The following is a 22570-nucleotide window of genomic DNA, read 5'->3' as shown; positions in this document are numbered from 1 at the left end:
GTCTGCCTCCTGCTGCCTGATAACTCTCTGTAAAGGGCAGAGGGAACCCACAGGTTACAGCTAAGAGGCCACAGAAGGGTGAAGACCTCTGTTTCACCCTGAGACACACTCTGTGGGTGTCTGCATATGTCTGTGTGTGCGGGCCCTGATAAGTCACCAACGGTTTAACTTCCTTCCTTTCCGGCGGCTATACCCAGCCAGTCATTAATTATGAATGATATCAACACGGGCTCGCCTGTCCTGCGATGCTGAAATCATTCCTCTCCTTCAAAACCATGAATAAAGTGCTTTTCACTGTTAAAATCCCTCCTTTGCCCTCATGTCTACTCAAAGACACACACACACACACAGTCACATCAGGGCATAAATTCTTCTGCTACAGTGCTCCTACTTGGCTTACAAGCAGACGGGGGCAGTAACACAGCGCCATGAAATCGACATGAAAACCAAAGTGGTCTGAGAGACCCTGCCACAGTATGTGTGAGTGTGTGTCTAGGTTGATCAGTAATGACAGGCAAAGATAATTAAAACTATAAGGTGCATTTATGTGTCAGCAGCTCAGTCAAACTCTGATTTAATTTGGGATGACTTTTTTTTACATTTACACTACTGTTCAAAAGTTTGGGGTCACTCAGGAAATTTCATGTTTTTCATGAAAACTCACACTTTTATCCATGTGCTAACATAACTGTACAAGGGTTTTCTAATCATCAATGAGCCTTTCAACACCATTAGCTAACACAATGTAGCATTAGAACACAGGAGTGATGGTTGCTGGAAATGTTCCTCTGTACCTCTATGTAGATATTCCATTAAAAATCAGCTGTTTCCAGCTACAATAGTCATTTACCACATTAACAATGTCTACACTGTATTCCTGGGTAATTTAATGTTATCTTTATTGGGAAAAACTGCTTTTTTTCTTTCAAAAATAAGGACCTTTTTTTTTAGGTAATGCTTCACAAATTGTTTCTGTTTGATGTAGCCTTGGAAATAAACATAAATATTCACTAGACTAAGGGTCTGCAGCTCTGAAAGGCTGTGCTAAAACACAGAAGGGCTTTCAGATGCTAATTGCGAATGTGCATTATGACAAGGTTAAAAATCAGGACTTTTACCTTGCTAACATGTCCATGGGGTGTGTTTTATGTGCTTGAAGACACACTATGAGGAAAATAAGCAGTTTGCCCTATGGCAGACCATTTCCACCTTGAAACTGCAGTGTACCGATGGCGTTGTGGGGCTTTATCTTTGAAGTTTTGTTTTCAGCAATTACTCCAGTATTACAGCTTGCCATTGTGTGGCGTACAGTAGTTTTACAGTGATTGAGCACAGTCCTAGGTGAGCCGGTGTGCTTGAACTACAGCGAGTGGAGAGGGTTGAGTGGTGAAAGAGAGGTGGAGACTTTACAGATCTGCACATTTTAGAGGAAGCAACAGAGTATAATTACATCTAACGTCATTAGTTGGTCAAGTATTTAGTCATAAACCTAAATATTTGACAATTCTGAATTTTGACTTGATGATGTAACTAGATTCAAAGTTAATAGATCACCAAAGTCTGTGGTGAACAAGCTTACAAAAATGTTGGACAATTTTAGCACTTCAGGGATTGAGACAGTTTCTCAAGTGTCATGCTGTCTCGTGCAGTGTTGGATGTCAACAAACAAGTGCACTTGATTAAATTCAAATTTACCATCCCAAGCCAATACAGCCACAACTGGTTCTTTGTGAGTACTGAACTCAGCAAAGGCAGTGTGGAAAATACTGGTGTAGTCATAGCAACTATCATGCCACATCAGTGTTTTTTATTGGAAAAGTACTGTATATCCTTTAGAGGAAGAGATAAGGTATTGACAAGCTATGCAAAGCGTTTTGGGTGATAAGGTGATGTACACTCAGTAGAGGCAGAAAAATCACTATTTATCTCGGCACAAGATCAACTTGGTTCAAATCAGGTAGTTTTCTCTGTGCTGGTGAAGCACTGAGAATCAAAACATAGGGGATTTTAATTAAATATTCAGTAAGAATGAATGTGCAGTTGACAGTAAACACACTTCTACATGGTCCTACATCAAAACAATCTGTCTTTAAATACCCACAGATCCTCACATTATATTTCAGACTGTCATCAAAACATTCCTTTTGTCTTTCCCACATGTTCAACTCCTCCAAAGGAGCTGTCGGTTGTTTTTAAGTCACATCCTTTGCCTTTTTGGCCTTGACAACATGTCACATAATTCTGAGCCCACAATTGTAGTCACAAGGACACTTATCCGTAATATACCACAGAAAAAAAAGAAAAGAGAAGGCCTCACTAAGTAGCACCACAAGAAAGCCGTGGAGAAGAGCAGAAAACCTCCACTGGTCTTTGATCCAATTTGTTACGGGGGCAGTTAGCCTTTGAAGGTCAGTGAAAATATCAATTATTCTCCATTTTTTCCTCTTCTTTTCCTCTCTGTGTTTTTTACGAGAAACATAAACAATAGTCACTCGATCCGTCTGTCTGCCTGACTGCCGGTAGGGAACCAAACCACAGGACGAAGCGCTCGCCGAAGACGGTGGGAACAGATTGTGTTTTCAGAGGCAGGCGATCAAAAACCCTCGCGTGCCACCAGTGTGGAAATTATGGAGAGAGGACTGGGAGGAGGGAGAGAGGGAAGCGGAGAAGGTTGAACATTTTAGTAAGGAATCTGTCATGGAATGACAGAAAGCAAAGCTATTGCTGGAAAAGAGAGGGAGGCATGACGAGAGTGTGCTGGAACCCGACTCACTGTGTGTGTGTGTGTGTGTGTGTGTGTGTGTGTGCGTGCGTGCGTGCGTGCGTGCGTGCGTGCGTGCGTGCGTGCGTGCGTGTGTGTGTGTGTGGATGGGGAGGGTAAGCTGGGCTGGACTGCTGTTCGGGAGCCGGTGTCACGCGATGTTTGACAAACACAGCTGCCCTCACTGGCCCTGCAGCTGCCCTTAGACTATTACTCTACTAGATAAATTCTCCTGCCTGTATGCATGCATAGGAATATATACATATAAGTAAATGTGCATGCATGTTTCTTGACTTTCATTGATTTTGTGTATACATTAAGGCCCTTGTGTGTGTCATGGAGAAGTTTGCAAGTTTCCTACGAATCCTGAGGCAGATTGAGCCTTTCTGAATAGCAACGAAAGGAATCCCCTCTCAAACAGCAGCTACCTGCTGAACCGACAGCAGCAAAACACCAGTCCGAAGTCACTCCATGCATGCTGCTAAAAATACTCAATCTCACGTGTATTAAGATTTTCATGAGATGACATGACACAAAAAAGTCTAAAACTAGAAATATGTCCAACTGATTATGCACATATTTTATTTGAAATGTTTTATTCAGTAGATTTCCTTAACAAAGTATCTAAAATCTGCTCTACTCTACTCTACTAAATCTACCTACAGACTGACGTGATGCACCAGAATGTGTTTGACTACATCCACATAGACGACCGTCAGGAGTTTAGACGCCAGCTGCACTGGGCCATGTGTCCTCCACAGCATCAGGGGACATCAACACACCAGGAAAACCAGCTGGCTACAGGAACTGGTGGGTAGCTCACTGGGAAGAGGAGGGAGTATGACAACTGGCACATTACCAGAAATCCTCAGAAAAATGTGAACTTTAAAGAGATGCTAAACGTATTAAAGACAGTTACAGTTTTTTACCTCGATAACTTTTCCATGTGGTGCTTTTTTTATATGCTAGAAGCAAAATTGTGCATTGAAAAATAGGAAGTCGCGTGACTAAGCTTTTCCACTTGAAACTGCAGTGTACTGATGACTCAGATTCAGACTTGTGGGGTTTCATACATAAAAAACCTAAAGAACCAAACCTGTCGACTTTCTGTATCAATATTACTCCTCAGAATTGGTTACCAGTTTGTACATATATGAATGTATGGGTTACTCCGATAATACTACATGCCATTATGCAGTGTAGAGTTGTTTTACAGTGTTTGAGCAGAGTCGTAGGTGAGCTGGTGCGCTCAAGCTGCAGCGAGTTAGATCCACACATTCTAGACAGAGAACACTGTTTAATTAGTTCTAAGCTATTTTGAAGGCAGAGGGGATTATTATCATGTAAAAACTTCTAAATTTATAACTGAGGTGAGTTGTTAGGGGTTTACACAACAACCAGAAAGGGACTTTAAATAATATAATACTGCCTGAAAATTGTTTTAAACTTTCATTTAGTAGAATATATTCATTAAAACTGCATCATTAAATATGTAAAATATTAAAACATAGTCAGTTAACATTATCATTTTCCAACCCATCTTTTGAAACTGATGTCTTACTTAGTTTCTTCAGTGTCTGTGTAATTTTTTATGTTCTATTAGTTGCTATTAATGTTTTGTTTTTCTTACTGTGAAGTAATTTGTACACAAATTACAGTTCAAGTTAAATTATTGATATCCTCCTCCGTCTTTCTCTGCTACATTGCAGGTGAAGACTTTGTAGTGAGCAGCCTGTTCCATTCACAGGAGGCAGGGGAAATCTCTTCTGAGCTCTCCTGCTTTCTCAACAGATGTTTCATAGCCAGAGTTCGATGCCTCTTGGACAGCACCTCTGGATTCTTGGTGAGTGGTCTGAACCAGTGAAAATAAACAGAAACTTCAGGTTTCAGTGCATTAAAGTTTACGCTAAACATTAAAACTGAGCATGGGCAAACTATTGCCCACTTGTTGGGAGAAGACCCAGACCTATAAAGAGTGTTATGACCCCTTGAGTAGTGCCGAACTTCATTTATAATTGCAGCGTGTAGCATTATTTATAGTTGTATTGCAAGGAGTTACAAAGTAATTGGGCGCCTGGATGCTGCAGCAGAATAGGAGCTTGGTTCATCCCTCATGGCTGTGACTAGAATGGTTTGGAGACCAGCAGTGGAAAAACTAGAGGCCCTGATGACAGAGCAACAAGACTATGGGTTTGGACCGTTTATCAGGGTCAGTCCAGTTCACTGTCACCAAGTCCACTCTGGCTGCACTGATGTTGGCTGCACAACAGAAATTCTAGATGGCAATTTTCTGACATATTCTACAAGCAACAGTAGCCAAGTAGTGAGCAAATATTGGTGAAATGCTTTCCTCATCAGTCAACATAATTAGAGCTAGGACACAAAAATTTGGAATGTAATGCCCCCTGCTCATTCTGCTGGCAAATAAGAAAGCCAGAGAATCTTTAACTTAAGGTAAAAGAGTAAGTTTTAAACCACCTGCCTGTATTTTCAGCCACCGTAGCAGCATCAGTTTATGGAAGATAATGTCAGTCAGTCATCAGTGTTGGTCAAAGCTGAAATGTGTCAACAGCTAAAAAGATTACCACCAATGTTAACTTTTCTTTGTGCAGATTAGCAAATTTTAGCATGCTAGCAAGCTACAGCGAGATAGTCAGCATGGTAAATTTCTTCCAGTTATCTACTAAACAAATAAAATCTACACTACCGTTCAAAAGTTTGGGGTCACCTCGACAATTTCATGTTTTCAATGAAAACTCACTTTCATTCATGTGCTAACATAACTGCACAAGGGTTTCCTAATCATCAGTGAGCCTTTCAACACCATTAGCTAACACAATGTAGCATTAGAACACAGGAGTGATGGTTGCTGGAAATGTTCCTCTGTACCTCTATGGAGATATTCCATTAAAAATCAGCTGTTTCCAGCTAGAATAATCATTTACCACATTAATAATGTCTAGACTGAAGTTCTGATTCATTTAATGTTATCTTCATTGAAAAAAAATGCTTTTCTTTCAAAATATAAGGACATTTCTAAGTGACCCCAAACTTTAGAATAGTAGTGTATATTAGTATGCACATGTATGGAACAGAGTTTGCCCAATAGATTAGAAAGTACTATAATGACATAAAAGTTCGTACAGGCATGCATGCCAAAATGTGTGTCTGCATGGACAGTCCGCACAATGGCTACAGTACAAGGATTGGTTGTGTGACCTTCTGTATATATATGGAATGGAGTCCTCCCAACAGACTACAAAAGTAGTATAATGACAGGAACTATGTGTCCATTGCTGTCCATGTGTGCGTCCACAAGGGAGTATAACCAAGACTGTAGTCTTTTTTGCATTTCAGTCATTGGTGCGAGTATGGGTCCATCTACAATCAATGAAAAATGGAAACAAAGACAAATACATACTAATATAATTCTCTTCAATATCAAAAACCATTAGGTGAGTTCTAATCCTTCTTCTCTTCTGTTTCAGACTATGCAGTTCCAGGGTCGATTGAAGTTCCTCCATGGCCAGAAAAAGAAGTCAGCATCTGGGGCTCTACTGCCTCCTCAGCTGGCTCTGTTCTGCATAGGTGTGCCACTCTTACTGCCCTCCATCACTGAGATGAAAATGAAAAACATGTTAATGCGAGGAAAGACCAAGGGTGGAGGAGGAGGGATCATCTCTGCCATGGAACACAGGTAAGACCTCATACATGTTGTATCTTTACCTAAAGGTGCAGAGATATTCTCACCATGTCCTGGTGTAATATACTGATTGCTTTAATGAGGTACTATATAGTAATTAAAGGTCAACCTTTCTAACACAGAATTTAAGCTGAGGTTTGATGCATTTTGGCACCTTGTTATGGCCTCTGGAAAACTACACTGACTTGCAGTGGAGCTAGAACTAAAGGTCAAAACTGTAGAGCTTGGGAAACCACAGAAACTACAACCAAGGCTGTAGCGGCTCATAATGCATAAGGGCGTGACGATTTGTTCTTGTGGAGTGCACAGTCAGTGTAAAATATACCTACCAAACACCTTGGCTAGGATCCACAACATAAAAGTAAAGCAAATAACGAGAGTCCTGAAAAAATACATGTGCAGCAGTCCTGTGTCATTTATTGATTGTTATTTTAGAGATACCCGCTTATTACCCAGCAACAGCTTTATTTTACCCTGAGACCCAGTTACCAATACAAACATGAGCTCTTTCCTCACCCAGCAGGCTCTGATACCAAACCAAACAAGCGCTGGACGCCATACCTGCAGCCAATTAGGAGCAAATACATGCCTCAGCTTGGATGAAGCCCTCAGTGATTCATGTATCATTAACAGCTTTAGGAGGCTGAGAGGCCAAGTGTTGAGCTGCAGGCGGTGAGCAGAGCCTACCACCCCCTCTGCTGTTCACTCCGTCTCTACATCATGGTGGATAATAGAACTATTCTTGGGACATTAAGCATAAAAAGCATAATGTTTACTCTACGTGGCATCCGGGTCTGGCTCCACAAAGACAGACTTCAGCTGTGGCTTCAGAAAGCTGACAAAATATGTAATATTTGTAATAAACGATGTCTGCTTCTTGACTATTCAAAGTTGGAGTAACTTGCCATGAATTCTGCGTAAATTAAGGCTTTTTCCATTTAGCAAAAGACAAGAGAGAGACTGCACCAGAGTATTACAATAAAAACACTCTTCTTTTTTTGTTCTTTAACCCAGTAGTCAGCAGGTGTCTCTGATTGTTACCATGGCGACATGCCTCCTCATGGTTCATTATTTACCTGTGTGTATGGCAGCTGAGTTTCCAGGCTTAAACTATGTCATTCTTTGTTTTTGTGACATTGTGTACATTGCGTTAGACCAATCTAAGAGCAGAATAAAGACTCACATAACACAGATATTGCCAGAGAATATACAGCAGTTAACATGTACTCAGATCTCTTATTCTGTTCCAAAGCCTCAGCTGCTGTTATTGGGTTGAGAGGGAAGAGATGATCAGGAGAGGCAAAGGCGCTAAACAGACGATATACAACTGATGAAACAGATGTGCTGTCAGAGTTTCTGGACTGCAAATAAGATAATTAAGGTTAATTTGTCCAGACTAGGACCTATTAAGCTGTGCACTGTGTTTGGGTTTCCATGGTTTCCAAGAATTTTTGTTGCAGATTAAATTCAATTACTAAATGAAGAATGAGAAAAAAACAACACATTTTTGAGGTGTTTTTTCTGGCATAAAAGAAAAACTCAAGCAGGTTTTTGAAACTGACTAAATGCATTTTATATGAACACATGCAGAGTGTGGTCTAAGTAAATAAAAGCTCTGCCCAGTTTAATTGAACAGTTGTTAATTGTGTTATTGTCTTTGATTATCATGATCTTCACAGTGCATCAAGTTCAGGGAAAAATTAATTCTTCTAAATCAAGAGATCAGAAACTTGTATTAAAAAAGGTTGCCACACATTTAAAAAAAAACCCACAAAAGCTAAAACACATTCGCATTTCGCAACTGCAGTGTGTAAAAGTGACGATATACTGCATTGTACTGCCTATAAACATGGAGTCCAGGCCATCTTTGATCTTTGGGGTCTGGAAGTTGACTCTGTTCTCAATTTTCAGATGAGACACATCCCGGAAAAGATGAGTCACTTCTGGACAGATTCTGTCATGAACTAAAGTGAACCAAACCTAGATATTTATGCTTTGAGTCATTCATCACTAGATTTAGTATGTGGACATTCTCATATGGATATATGGGTGGACCAGTGAGAATTTAGGAGAATACCTTGTTGTCAAGAAACTCGGGAGTTTATTTGATTTGTCTACTTGTTTCGTGACTAATGATTGAATTTGTCTTTCTGTTTTTCCCTCTTCTCATGCCATCCCTCTCCCTCTCAGTGAGCGTGGGGAACACCTCCGGAGGCACTCCTACAGTGGAGGAATGGGGGACATTGCGGACCCTCTCCTCCTCTCCTGCCCCACGCCTGGTGCCACCCAGCGAGGTCACCACACTCCCTGGACTCCGCTCTCCAAAGACAACCTCAAGTACCGCCCCGATGGTTACTACAACCAGGAGGAGCCCCTCAACTACTGCAAGTCCTCCATGGCTCCACATAAGGGTCTGAGCCCGGGCCTGGGTGGTGGGTGGCCCCTGCGGCAGAACTCAGGTCCCATCAGAGCAGGCCAGGGTGTCGGCTACATCCCCTCTAACCGCTTGAACAAGACCGGCCAGTACGGGAAGCCATACCGCCTTTCCCCGAACTGTCACAGCAGCAGAAATGGTGAGGTGTTTGTCTCCAGGCTCTACGGGAATGTCCAGATTCCGGCAGACCCAGACGCCTACTGTGTGGATCTGGTGAAGAGCGAGAACGGCTACGGAGAGTGCTACGATGGCCACCTGATGCCCGAGATGCCACCCATCAAGATAGAGCACGACTCGGACTCCGAGAACGGCTGCGACGCGTACGGACGACCCTGGGCTTGCCGCGACCCGGCTGCCATCGACCGACGCTATGGTAACGGGGTGTACGACCCAAACACTGGCCTGCAGCTCAAATCCGAGGCAGATTATTACGACCCTCAGTACTCGCCCTGTCAGCGAGGGAAAGCGGGAATCAGCCCACCGTACAACAACGGCAACTACCAGAACTATGCAGTCAACAACGGTGGGAACAACTCCACACGTCTCCTAAAGTGTGACAAAGACTTGGGGAATAACAATGACTCCAGCCAGTTTAGCCCTCAGAGACTCTCTCACTCAGACTCTCTATGCAGCAACCAACCCGTCAACCTCATGGACTCGCACGTGTATTCACAGGACCCGCACAAGGCCTACATGCACCCGGACTACAACAAGCATGGCACTTATGAGTTCAAAGGTCACGGTTTGATCCATTCGATCAAGCGGGAGCCCATGGACTCTCCCCCCTGGTCCGAGAGCGGCCACGACATGAACCAGTCCATGATGGTTGGTCCAAGGAACGTTATGCCCTGTGTGATGAGCACAGGGCACCACAAGTCCAGCCCCTACATTTATATGCCCTAAGAGTGACTGGTGCATTACCCACACAGAAACACAACCACAGATACTTACCTGCCTCCACCCCAGACTCACTCCATACGCACAAATGTTAGAGTACTTCGTCTTATCGTTTTCATACACATGCACCAGCGTTACAAGAGTTTCTGCTTACGAGGATTCCCAGGATGTCAAGTACTTCTTCTTCTGTGTGATGAAGAGGTCACAAACAAGGCTCAGGTTCTAGCGTCAGTGTTGTGACAATCAGAAATAATACTTTCAAATCCAGCTCATGGATTTGTTTTTAAGGAATACGTTTTGTAGTTGGTTCCAAGCACTTTTGGATTTAGTGACAATGAGACAAATTATGTCTAGAAACACAATTTTATTTTTGGTTTCTATGTTGTGCACTCCTGGTTTTTGTGGGAGAAACAAAGATTTTGCTGTAAAAAGATTTTTTTTTTTTTTTTACTTTGTACACAGGAGATGACTTACACCAACTGCTGGGCTTATTGGAGTGAGACGGCTGATTTTGAGACTATGTTGATGAGTCAGTGATAACAGCTTAAAGAACAACTGCTGGTTTTGCATGTTTTAGTGCTTTAACTATAAATACCTTTGTCATAACTGCCTCCAGTGATGTATGAATGGAATCTGCTGGTTTCTATGCATTATAGAATCGTATTAAATCAACTTGCAGAGACTTGAAACTTACTTGCTATCCATTGCAGTTAAAAAAAAAATTTATCAAAGTTATATGCTTTTCGCAAGATGTGCTTTGAAAACACTCCTTGTTCATGCACTCTAGGACACTTTTAATGCATGACAACCAAATTCACATTATCCTTTTACACAACATGCTTGTTTGCTTAGTGTTTGTGTTCTGAATTAGATTTTCCAAGAACGCATCTACCAACGCAGTGCTTTTGTCAAGGCATCCTGGAGCATACCACTGACGACAGTTTTGAAAATGGTCCCTGCTTGCTGGTGAATCAAGTAGAAAACTCCACCGCAGTCACAAACAATTCACAGTTAACGGACCAAAACATGTAAAACTATCAGTCAGGCAAAAGCTTAAAGTATTTGTTTGTTACACTAGAAGCAGCATCATCACAGACCTGTGACGTGCTGCTCGGTGTTTGATCAGAAGCTCTGATCTCCTTGTGGAAGGGATAAAAACAAAATTGTAATGAGGAGCGCACTATATAAAAGTTATTGAAGTTCAGAAGCAAGTCACGGTTAACATTTAACAGCACTGAATTAAGATGATAGGTGAAAACAACTCAAAACATGTTGAAATTGCCCTTTAAATTGCAGGACATGCAGTGGTTTTGGTCCTAAGGAAGATGCTCTGCACCACTCTGACTATATTTATTATCAGTTAAAGGTTTGTTCAGATGAGATAGACGTGTTAGTTTAAAGAAAACATTTTATTGAATTTGAGTCTTCTGTCGATGTGCACAACAAAGTCAATATTTTAGGTCATAAAACTCCTGTTGAACAAACAATGTTAATTTATGTTAAGCTAATGTTGTACAGTTTAGATTAGTGTTTATGACAAGATCAGCATTTCCGCTCAGCCTCACGTCTCACTGCAGATATGACACATTTCCTTTGAAATGAATATACACTTTTCATGTTGTCTTTTCAGTCCAAAAAACATCAGACGTTGTCCTCACATCAGTATTTTTGCACAAATGAACTAAAAGCACCAAATTGATTCAATGTCAGTCTCAGTTCAGTGAAGCTACCGTCGTAGTTTCTAAATTGCACTACTGGGAGTAGTTCAGTTGAAGTTCAGCCTACCCAGACAGGTTTTTTTTTTTGAGTCGACACGCACAACTGTACATGGTGTCACTGTTTTGGATTTGTCTTTTTCTCTCTCTGTGTGTTCATTTCAGTAAATGTTTGATGATTCGTATTTATTGTAAGAGGCAAAATTGTATAATTTAAAAACTACAGTTTTGAAGGCTTTTCTGTTTTACTAACGTGAATAAATATGGCTTTTTTTTCTTGCTATCTTTTTGATAATTGTTGAAAAGACTGTCATACATGTCTCATGGAGGAGGTAGCTGCAAGGTAGCGAACACAGTGTATATATGCAGTGTCTTCCAATGTTTCTACGTGTTTTTGCAAATGGGACTTATCTATTAAAATATCTTTCTTTATATGGAAAGTCAGGGTGAAGTATTGTTCTTTTACTGCTAGCGAGCTAATAAGGCACCAAATTACTGCCTGCTTGGTGGCAACAGGAGCATTCTGGGGCAATCAGAAAACACCACGATATCTACAAAAGTTTCACGATGTCGACTACCACTGAGCTCAAACCCAATAATGTGAAATTTTGTACAACATGGTCACTCTACTCTCTTAATGCTTTCCAGAATGAAAAACAGCCCTCTTCCATTGTTCCTTTATCATCCTTGTTTCTTTAGTAGCTTTTGAATTTTTCACAGATACCAAATGTGGTCTCAACCTTCAGATTTGTGTCTTTATTAATAATAAATATTCAGCAGTACAGGATACAGAGTATCTCTAGCCACATTCCCTGTATGATTAATGTGCTGCAACGTTCGCATGACAGCGCCTTCACACGATCTGGGAAACTCAACACCCATCTCTCACCGCTGTCTGGGACCAGGGCTAGAGCCAGGGGAATACTGGCATCCATAGAGAGCCATAGAGGGCAGAGAAAGAGGCAGGGGACAAGAGGAGGAAGAGATGTAGCCTAAAAGCTGTGGTTAGGCCCCCGTCCTCCAGGATCCCCACGAGAGCCGGACTTCTGTCCTACCAGGCAGTAAATTGTATTCGCTTGGCACGTCTGGTTTAAAGAACATTCACTATCATCCACTAAAATATGATGGATTTTTATTCAGGGTCCCCTGCTCTGAAATTGAACATGACGCTGGATATGTAGCATTTGCTAGCGCTCATCCATAAATCAGTCATCTTTAATAAGTAAATGATCAGCAGCTCCAAGGCCAAGTGGCTGCAGATAGTCGGACACATAATTCAGAGAAAAGAATGGAAAAAAATGTACCAAACAGTGGAGGACAACTAATTACAACACTGGAAACTGTGAAGTAAAATGAGAAAAAAATATCAGAATTTACAGGAATTGCTACTCTGGAAGCCAAAGCTAAAACCGCAGGTCATTTGACACCCTGCGGCTTTTTGCTGTGCACTCTTAATACTTGTAAAACTATGAAAGAGCACTCCTGAAGAGCACACACACACATTCAAAACTCCTTTCAATAAGCTTTGTGCTATTATACCGAACAAAAATATCAAGGGAAAAAACATTTATTGTTCGGCATCCCTACAACATAATGGATGCCATGACGTAATCAGGTACACACTATCATGGAAAAGGTAATGGACAGATCAGGCGTGAAGTCATGGATGAGAAATCGCAAGTCAGTAGTGAGCACTGTTCCCTCCAAGATGCGCGTGTGCGCAATTGCGCACTGCTGACACGGTCTCCGCGCACAGAAAATCTGCGCTGCGCACAAAAAAAAAAAGATCCAACCTAAATTGTAAATAAAATAAACATGTAACAATTCATTCTGTTCTATTTTTCAGTGTGAGTCAGTGAGTGACCGGTGACTGGCTGCTGCAGCCAATGATGCGATTCACATACATATTTACCATAGACTGTATATAATGGTATTTACGCAGCTAATCAACGTCAGGCGTCCTTATGTGCAGCAACGTTGTTCTCATAGATATGAATAAGTAGATAGGACACGCCCCTTTGAGCTGCGTGCTACAGCGAGGCTAAGCTAGTGGGGGCAAAGTTTCAGTGCATTCCGTTGATGTAGACGGCGTGAAAACGGAAACAACAAGTATGCCGGCTCACTGTGCTGCATACAATTACACACTGCGTCGTACGATTGAGACAAGGAAACTTGGAATGACTTTTCATAGGTAAGAATAGTTTTTAGCTCTTTTTTCATTATGAAATCTTGTTGAGAGCTTCCAGTCTATGGGAGCTAACTAGTTAGCCACTAGCAAAACACTAAGGCGAGCTAGCAGCTTGACAACCAAATACCAGACGATTAATAGTAGCTGTAGTATAGTTGTACAAGCAGTAGTAGTAATACTAAAAGTACAAGCAGCAGTAGTAGTATAAACAGCTGTTAGAGTCATAGAAGTAGTATCAGCATTTGTAATAGTATTAGAAGTTGTAGTAGCAGTGTCAGTATCAGCAGCAGTAGAGTGTACTACTACTACTACTAGTACTAGTCACATTGGTATTACTACCACCAATACTACCAATAGTAGTTATAAAGCCTAACTCATGTATATCCAGATTACCATCTATGTTCTTCCTCCAAACCCATTTTATGATTGGGATTACAGGCAGTTCTTTAGGACTGCTCTCAAATAATTGAAATGTTACTAAACAAGGTTATACTTATCAAATTAAATAGCTCTGGTCTCCAGTATATTGGTGAATTCGGTTCTTTGTACTTAATTTATTAGCATGATTTCTTTTTAATATGTTGTGTACAGACTTAATTACTTCTCTGTCTACTTTTCTTACTCCATGTAGGTTTCCCAGAGACTATGGGTTGAGGAGGAATTGGAAGTTTGTCGGCTTAGACCTGGTGTCATTCCATCAGTGTTAAACTTCCCGGCTCATCTTGGAAGAGTACGTGCCAGAAAGACCACGACCAAGCAGCCTTGAGATCTTAGGCAGCGTCTCCCTCAGGTGGGTGTTGACGGTGTTCACGGTCAGGTCTGTGGTAATCCCATCAAAAAACAATACAGAAAACAATCTAGATTATAAATCAACATGTAACCAAAGCACTCTGTGTATAACGCCATAGTATAGGATGTAGTTCAGAAAATGTCAAAGTATAGTATGCTTTACTCAAGAATAACATAGTATGGCCTGTAGTTCATAGTACAGCATGTTGGCAAGAAAAAAAAACAAAACATAGATTATTATGTGGTTCAAAAAGCGCAAAATGATAGGATGTTGCCTAAAATTGTCATGTATGATATGTGGTTCAAAAAATGTCATAGTGCAGTATATTGTCAAAATAGTATGTAATTCAAGAAAACATCAGAGTATAATATGTCATCTAAAAAATGCCATAGAATAATAATTTCATTGCACAAGTAAAAGTATAGTAACTTTTAAAACTGTTCGAATTCTTATATGTTGCTAAAAAAAGCAAAAAAACAAACAAAAAAAACGTCAGTAATATATTAATTTAAAAAGCCTATAGTATAGCATGTCGCCCAATAAACATCATAGTATAGCATGTTGCTCTAAAAACGTCACAGTATAGCCTTTAGTCCACAGCTGTCAGTAGGTGAGGAGCAACACAAAAACAGTCCAAATGCTGGTTTCCAGAGGGTTAGACGAGAATTTATTTAAAAGAGTAAGTTTACAACAACACAACATGTGAGGGGGTTAAAAACAAATGGGTGTTAGTAAAATAAAAATAAATCAACAGAACTAAAAGTGAACTTCATGTTGACATTGATGGGCATTCCAACCAGGAACAAAGTAAAAGATAATCAATACGAAAAAAAAAACTCTTCCTGTTCACCCAAAAACACACCGCAGTAGCATCCTAAACTAAAACTACTAAAGGGTTCCCTGTTTTCCTTTGTGAACAATTCAAAGGTCCCTCTCTATCTCCCCACACATCCACCAACCACTGGAACACATCTCCAAAGTTCTGCTGGGCCAGCTCAGCTTCCCCTCAGAAGAAGTGCTGCCACCTGCCAGATGAAGGAGCCTTTTGAGAGGCAGCTGGCATCGTGATTGGACTGTACTTTGGTCTGTTCCAATCCAGCTTCAGCTCCAGAGACGGCAGGCGGGACGAGTCAACGGAGGCCGGGTGGACGAAGGCATGCAGCTGAGTACAATCCAGAAAACAACAGAGGAGGAGTGCAGCAGCCCAGAGCCAGAACAACCAGAGTAGCATCATATGTCTCTTAGAAAACATCATAGTAGAGCCTTTGGTATGAAAAAAACGCCATCATATACATCGTATATTGTACAAATAACAAGTGAAAGCAAAGAGACATACATTGTAGAATTGTAGTAATTGTGGGCTGACTGATTTACTGATTATCAGTATTTTATTTTTTACTGATTTACGGTAATAAATACATTTAAAAATGGCGCTACTTTGGCTCTGAACCTTTATCTACCTGTGGTCGCTCTGTCTTCTGGAGTGATTTGATTGGTTATACGTAACGAATAAAACTCTTTTAACTTAACATCTGTAAACAAAACAAAAACGTATCAACAAAGTTTTCTGTTAGTTTGTGTTCTTCTAAGTTTAACTCCGAGATTTTAAATACTTTCATTTACTGCAAATGAATATCTACTCCAAATGTCTCACTAATAATCATTAGCAGCCTTAAAAACCCACAAAACACCCCTCTATACTCGACACTTAGTACAGTCCGGTTCCCCCTTCTATAAATCTGCTTGGAATCTTCCACTTCCTGTTTGTCAAAGTGGCCTTCTACCTGGACAGGTTTTGTTGGAGCTCATGCAACAAACATTTTGGGTAACTGCACTTTAATATGGATGGATGACACTGAATTAGAGTCTGTTTTAATGACACTGAGTTAAGATGTGTAGCTCTGTCATTAAATAGGAAATTATTTCTCAGAATTCACAGAGAAAAGTCTGAAATGTTTGCTAGGTTAGCGTCCCACATGTTCTTTGGCTCAGCTAAAGCTAACTCTCTCCAACTTCTGGATCTCTTGAGTTGCTTGTTGTTAAAATATCTTGCTAGAGGTGCTGAAGCTCAGAAAGTCTGAGATGTTTGTTCAAAATAAGCTCATTCTCGAGTCTTATCTGAACTCTTTTGTTTGAACTTTCCCTAAACTTAGGAGTTAATGACAGAGCAGCACATTCAGACTCAGTCTCATTTATGTAGAGATTAAACTTCAGTGTCATTCATTGATGTTAAATTGCAGTTTTTCAAATGTTTGTTGCACATGCTCCCGACCAAACCAGTCCAGGTGGAAGACGATGTGAAGAGAAAGCTCCAGAGGATGAATATCACACATTTACGTTGGAAATAAATGTCCTTTAATTAGACATTGTCATGCAAAAGTTGGAATTCCCTTTAATGATGTTCAAATCTTTGTTGAGTGTTTTGTTGATGTTGGTTTCTAAATGTTTTTTGACCTTCTACGCCTCACAAGCTGCAATAATTCACACATTATCAACTATCTTTCTGACTAAACTAAGATAAAAAGTGAAAAACTGCCTGATTCCTGCATCATGAATGTAAATCTTTTTGGTTTTTATGACAGTAAACTGAATATATTTGGGCTTGACATTTTATAAACCAAAACAAGAAATGAATTACTGGAGAAAACGACAGATTAATGGACAAAGAAAATGTGTTTTCCAACATATATGGCTGAATTACTCCAACATTACAAGATACATACAATTTGAATTCAATTTTATTTATATAATGCCAAATACAGGTCAAATTGTCTCAAGACATTTTATTTGTATATTTTTTGTCATATTTAAAATATGACAGTAAGAAATTTAAACCTCTTGACTAATCCAATTTATTACTTGGTTTTTAAGAGACTAATCGACAACTAAAATAACTTTCTCCACTAAAACTAATAAACATGAGGTCAAATAGAAGGAAGAGTTTTAAATACTGCAGTCCCACGATGACAAGAATAAAGTTTGTCAACAAAAACTAAATCTGCTGGTGGATTCCATTAAAGTCCTAATAAATGATTTAAAAAAAAAAAAGTGTGATACTAAAGGTTTGTGGTGCTAAAAATGTCAAAGTAAAGATAACAAGTTGAACATCTGGATGGAGGTTGATAATAGTTAACTTTTCGTTTCTCTGGAGCGACTCCATGGATTTTATGGATGGTGGTTAAAGACCTGCTCTTCGAGTGGTCTTCCTTCTAGTCGCTGTAAAAAGTCAGTCCATCCTGACTGACTTCAACACCTCTTCATGACAACTTGTTCTGCCTCCGACCTGGTGGAAACTCCAGAAACTCGGGAAAACCCATGGAGACTCGAAGAACTCGTGGAGACTCGAAGAACTCGTCGGGTGGGGGAAGGTGTGGTGGGTGGTGGGGGAGTAGAGGGGGGAGGCCGCCACCCACCTCCCCGCCTACTCTCCGCCCTGACTCCACCCAGACTCCGCCTTAGCGCCACCCATGTAGTCACTTCAGAAACTACGATGCCAAAGGGACGACGAATTTATTTCTTTTCATCTGATCTGTAGCTCAGTGAGTTAAGGATTTGCCTGTGGAGCTGCAGGTCGCTGGTTCAAGACCAGACCCTTCTTAAATTTTTATCAAAATCCTGACAAAGACAAAGAAAGAAAATTGCCTGTGGTGGGTCTTGAACCTGCGACCTTCCAGTTGGTAGTCTGTCTTCTTATCCCCTGAGCTACTCGCTCAGATACTAATTCTTCTTTTTTTTGCGCATTTATCATCTATTTTTTGTCGTTTTCGAGTTTTTTTTTTTTAACTCGAGTCTCGTCTGGACCGTTTTTCTCAGGAGGTTGGACTTCAGCCTTTGTGCTGGAGGGTGGAACCCTCAGTTCCAAGACTTTCCAAAGCCTCCACACCTCCCGAGTCCTCAGGACCTGAGCTTTCACCCAGTCTGAGGGCTGAAATTTTCTAAGTCCCACAGTAGTTCTCTGTTAGATTTAACTTTCAGACAGGCCAAGGGCTGAAATCTTGAAAGTTCTTGAGTAGTTCTCTGTTCGTTTGAACCTTCAGACAGTCTGAGGACTGAAATCTTAAAAGTTTCTCAGTACTTCTCTGTTAGTTTGAACTTTCTGGTTAACAGAAGCCTTAAAACTTGTGACCATGAGTCTTGATTTCACATTTAGACCATCCATCTGAGTTCTTCTCAGACCTTCACCTGTGGGTTTTTTAGAAATCCTGAACAAACTTTGATTCTCTTCACTGAACAGTAAAGTTTGTGGAGATCAGAAGGTAACATTAGTTCGATAAATGCCTTCAACTACTAGTAGACTTTATCTGGAAAGCAGTTTTCTGAAATGAGTTCTTAGTAAATCTGTCCACAATCAAACCAAGAACATAGAAAGAGGAAATGTTTGAAGAAACAACTTGATGTTTTCATTTCAGACTAGAAAACGCTTTAAGACTATCTGTTTTTGCTCTTTTTGATCGTTTTATTGTCTCTTCTGTTTAATTTGATCTTCTAAAGTCTAACTGGTGTCTTTTCAAATGTTTTGTCTTTAGTTTGATTCTTAAACATTTAGTTTTGCTCTTTTCTCACCTTTTATTCTTTTCTAATGTCTGATTTGATTTCCAAATGTTTTGTCTTTTTAATGTTTAATTGTTTTTTCAAATGTTTTATCGGCTTGTTTGAGTTTTTTTTTCTTTCCCAATATTTAATGTTTCGATTAAATCTTTAAGGTTTTTCTTTTTAAATGTTTTACCACCTTTTAATGTTTAATTTTCTTTTTAAATGCTTCATTGTATTTTCTGTGTAATTCCTATTTGAAGTTTTATTGTCTTTCAGATGTAATTTTCTAATTAAACATTTAATTTTTTAATTAAATGTTTTGTCTATTTAAAGGTTTAATAATCTAATTAAATGTTTTGCATTTTTTAAATGTTTAATATTCTTCTTGTTTAATTGTGTTTTTTAAATGTTTAATTATGGAAAATATTTTATCTGTAATTTTTTAATATTTGTATTTTAAAAATTTTGTGTAATTTCATAATGACGTATCTTGTTGAATTATCTAATTCAATATTTTGTCTGTTTAATAGAGTTAAACATTAAATACAATTAAATTATATTAAACAGACAAAATATTGAATTAGATAATTCAACAAGATACATGTCATTATGAAATTACACAAAATTTTTAAAATACAAATATTAAAAATTACAGATAAAATATTTTCCATAATTAAACATTTAAAAAACACAATTAAACAAGAAGAATATTAAACATTTAAAAAATGCAAAACATTTAATTAGATTATTAAACCTTTAAATAGACAAAACATTTAATTAAAAAATTAAATGTTTAATTAGAAAATTACATCTTAAATTTCTTAAATCTTTTTAAAAGTTTTATTGTATTAACTTTTTTTTCCTTTGATGTAATTGCTTTTTGTTATGTAGTTTATTTCTTTAATCTTCTTTTTCTGTCAAGATTTTAACCCCAACCTTAAAAATGAAGTAAACCCTTAAATCACAATGAAAATACTTCTGTTGTCACAATCATGAGTTAGTCAATTATTCAGTTTATCAATTCAACTTTATTTGTTTAGCACCTTTTACACAGATGACAAAACTAAATAAGCAAAGAGAAAAAAAACTATGCTAAAACTATGATTAAAACTCAAAAACATTATTAAAAAAAAAAAAAAAAAAAAAAAAAGATTTAACATGGTAATAAAATATGTTGTGTCCAGGGGATGGAGGGAGTTTATTGAAGTCTTCTTGGGCTTACATGGTAAATTATTTAAAATATAAACTTGATATTCAGTCTAAGGAAACTGCAGAGTGACAGAAGAAGCAACAATATCTCCTGTTCTCTCCTTTAATGAGTCGACTCTTCTTGTGCTTTCAGACCAAAGAACTACAGACTCTTCACAACCTGCTCAAACTCTTGGTACAGGACCTCACCACACGGGTCAAGAAGGTTTCCGTCTCATTTCTACTCTGAAGCTCACCTTCTCAATCTGCTGACAAATGTTTCTGCTGCTCTAAAGTCTGGTCTCCAGAACTTCCTAAAAACTCTCAGTCTCTTCTGCTGCAGGTTGCTTTGTAGAACTGGTACAGAAAACCTCACTAAACCACATGGAGGGGCCTCAAGATAGTCGTCCAAATGAAACCATACAAAAACCAAACTAGCACAACCCAAACACTAAAGTCTCCTGCAGCCTACCAGAGAACCTCTGAGAACACAGAATCAGGACAGGAACTCTTACCTTCTGGACAACCAACGTTGGTTCACAAACAAGAATACAGAATGTGTCTGACCAAAAACCTCTAAAGACTCACTACAGCCAAGATAAAGACACAACTCAGCTGCATCAAATCCACTAATCACTGCACACATTAGCACCATGTGCTAACTGTGGCTAAAGAACCACATTTACCGAGACAACTATCCAGTACAAAGCCCTAAAACACACCAAGAAACACATTAAAGACGATTTTACTGCTGGAAGCTGCAAGCCAACGCCTAAAGAACAAGCTAAAGCAATGGAGCCAAACCCAGTTCACTGGTGAAGAGAAACAGAGGAAATGTTTGTCTGCAGGTAAATAAAGCAGGAAGACACTGAGCTGCTCAGGTGTTCCTAATAACACCAAGCTGCTCAGGTGTTCCTGATAACACCAAGCAGCCACCTGGACAGCCAATAGGAACACAGCTTCCTGGAAGTCCAGAGGGCTGGCTTAGTGAAGGAAATTTAGTTTAAAGTTGAGGCAGAAAGTTAACAAAGAAAGTTGAAAACCACCTTCTGATACCTGAAATCTCTGAGTTTTCACACAAAGAACACCTGAACATGTCAAACTGGTTCCATAGTAGAACCATCATTGTAAAAACGTCATAGTATGGTGTGTTGCTCAAAAAACATTAGGACCCGGCTGTCAGGGGACAAACATGTAAGAAACATGAGAACAGAGAGAACCCAACCAGTAGGTCACAGTTTATCATCATCTAATCATCTCCTGAAGTCCATATGGTGAGAGACATCAGTATCTGGTTGTTAATTTACCAGAGGATGCTTATAATCATGCTGATGTGGTCTGTACTCTGCAGTATTTTAGTGACTCAATAAATGCCTAAGTTGTTTTTTTTAAAATGCTTTTTAGTTTTTAATAAACATTTAATAGCCTATATGTAATAAATAAATGGCCTTTGCCTATCTTAAGAAAAATTCACTCAGAACTGTGATATGTTAACAGTACTAAATAAATCAATAAATACATGCATACACACAAAAATAAGTTAATACATTAACTGTGTTAAGATTTAGATTTAAAAAAATGTTTATGTTTTTGCAGAATCCAGTATTGCTCACTGGTTGGTCATTACATTTTATTAGTTTGATTTCACTGTTTATGATGATGCCACCTCTTTTCAGACAGAACCTGTGATAATAAAACAATACAAAATTTTTAGTTCCGCGTTAATAAAGCACTTAAAGCTTTAAGTATGGCTAAATGCTTTTTTCAAAATTAAATATATCACTCCTTAGGTGGTAGTGGCCCCAAGTTCAGTAAAGTTGGAAAGATATTCACAGATTCGGACTTCCAGCATCAATAACTCATTAGATATAGGTTGTCAAAACATAAACGGTGCCTCTTTCCCATTGTTGCAAGGCAGACAATGTGCTACAAGCCCAGTTTTATCAAAAGTAGCTGTCTTTCAAGCTACAGGAATAACATTGGTGTCTATGGAGTGAACAGGGTCCGTCTGCAATTTGCAAAACCGCTGCAACAGTAAAGAGAGACAAATATTCAATAACTTCACTCTTATACATTGTAGTGTCACTAAAATCACTGCAGCCTTCAACTGGCTCCTGTTGACAAAGTGTTTTAACAGAAATGTAAATGCTGTAATTTGATTCTTTTAATGAACCATGTAACTTGAATGGATGTGATGCTGGTGTGACCACAGTGCACACGTCTGATGTTGCTCACAGTGGTCCAAGGAACGCTCAGGGAGTTTGTGTGTTTGCTCACACTCAGGAAAAATTACAGGGAACACTGGTAGTGAGTCCCACATCTGTGACAGGGAGAATCAAGAGGCTGTTGAAGGGCCCTGTG

At 39.3% G+C, this 22570-nt stretch overlaps 1 protein-coding gene and 1 long non-coding RNA gene across 5 annotated transcripts in view; both read left to right on the top strand.

Annotated features, from left to right (window-relative positions):
- The window catches only part of ahrra (aryl-hydrocarbon receptor repressor a), a 73365-nt gene extending 61415 nt beyond the window's left edge, over window positions 1-11950 (top strand). For both annotated transcript variants that reach the window (XM_035946023.2, XM_035946024.2), the window contains exons 6-9: window positions 3427-3571; window positions 4471-4604; window positions 6250-6458; window positions 8655-11950. In XM_035946023.2, the coding sequence (XP_035801916.2) occupies window positions 3427-3571; window positions 4471-4604; window positions 6250-6458; window positions 8655-9801 (1635 nt within the window). In that variant the 3' untranslated portion in view covers window positions 9802-11950. The remainder of the gene's footprint in view (window positions 1-3426; window positions 3572-4470; window positions 4605-6249; window positions 6459-8654) is intronic.
- A 1568-nt stretch (window positions 11951-13518) lies between these two features.
- LOC129347986 (uncharacterized) lies at window positions 13519-20472 on the top strand. 3 transcript variants are annotated; one of them, XR_008600362.1, is made up of 4 exons: window positions 13519-13701; window positions 14330-14488; window positions 15416-15756; window positions 20364-20466. It is a non-coding gene; the product is annotated as an uncharacterized LOC129347986 (long non-coding RNA). The 3 variants fall into 3 exon arrangements; XR_008600361.1 differs by lacking the exon at window positions 15416-15756 and having other exon boundaries at window positions 20364-20472; XR_008600360.1 differs by lacking the exon at window positions 20364-20466 and having other exon boundaries at window positions 15416-16870.
- The last annotated feature ends 2098 nt before the right edge of the window (window positions 20473-22570 follow it).

The sequence above is a fragment of the Amphiprion ocellaris genome, chromosome 22 (assembly GCF_022539595.1).
Source record: "Amphiprion ocellaris isolate individual 3 ecotype Okinawa chromosome 22, ASM2253959v1, whole genome shotgun sequence".
NCBI lineage: Eukaryota > Metazoa > Chordata > Actinopteri > Pomacentridae > Amphiprion > Amphiprion ocellaris.
This window is presented reverse-complemented; position numbering and strand designations above follow the sequence as displayed.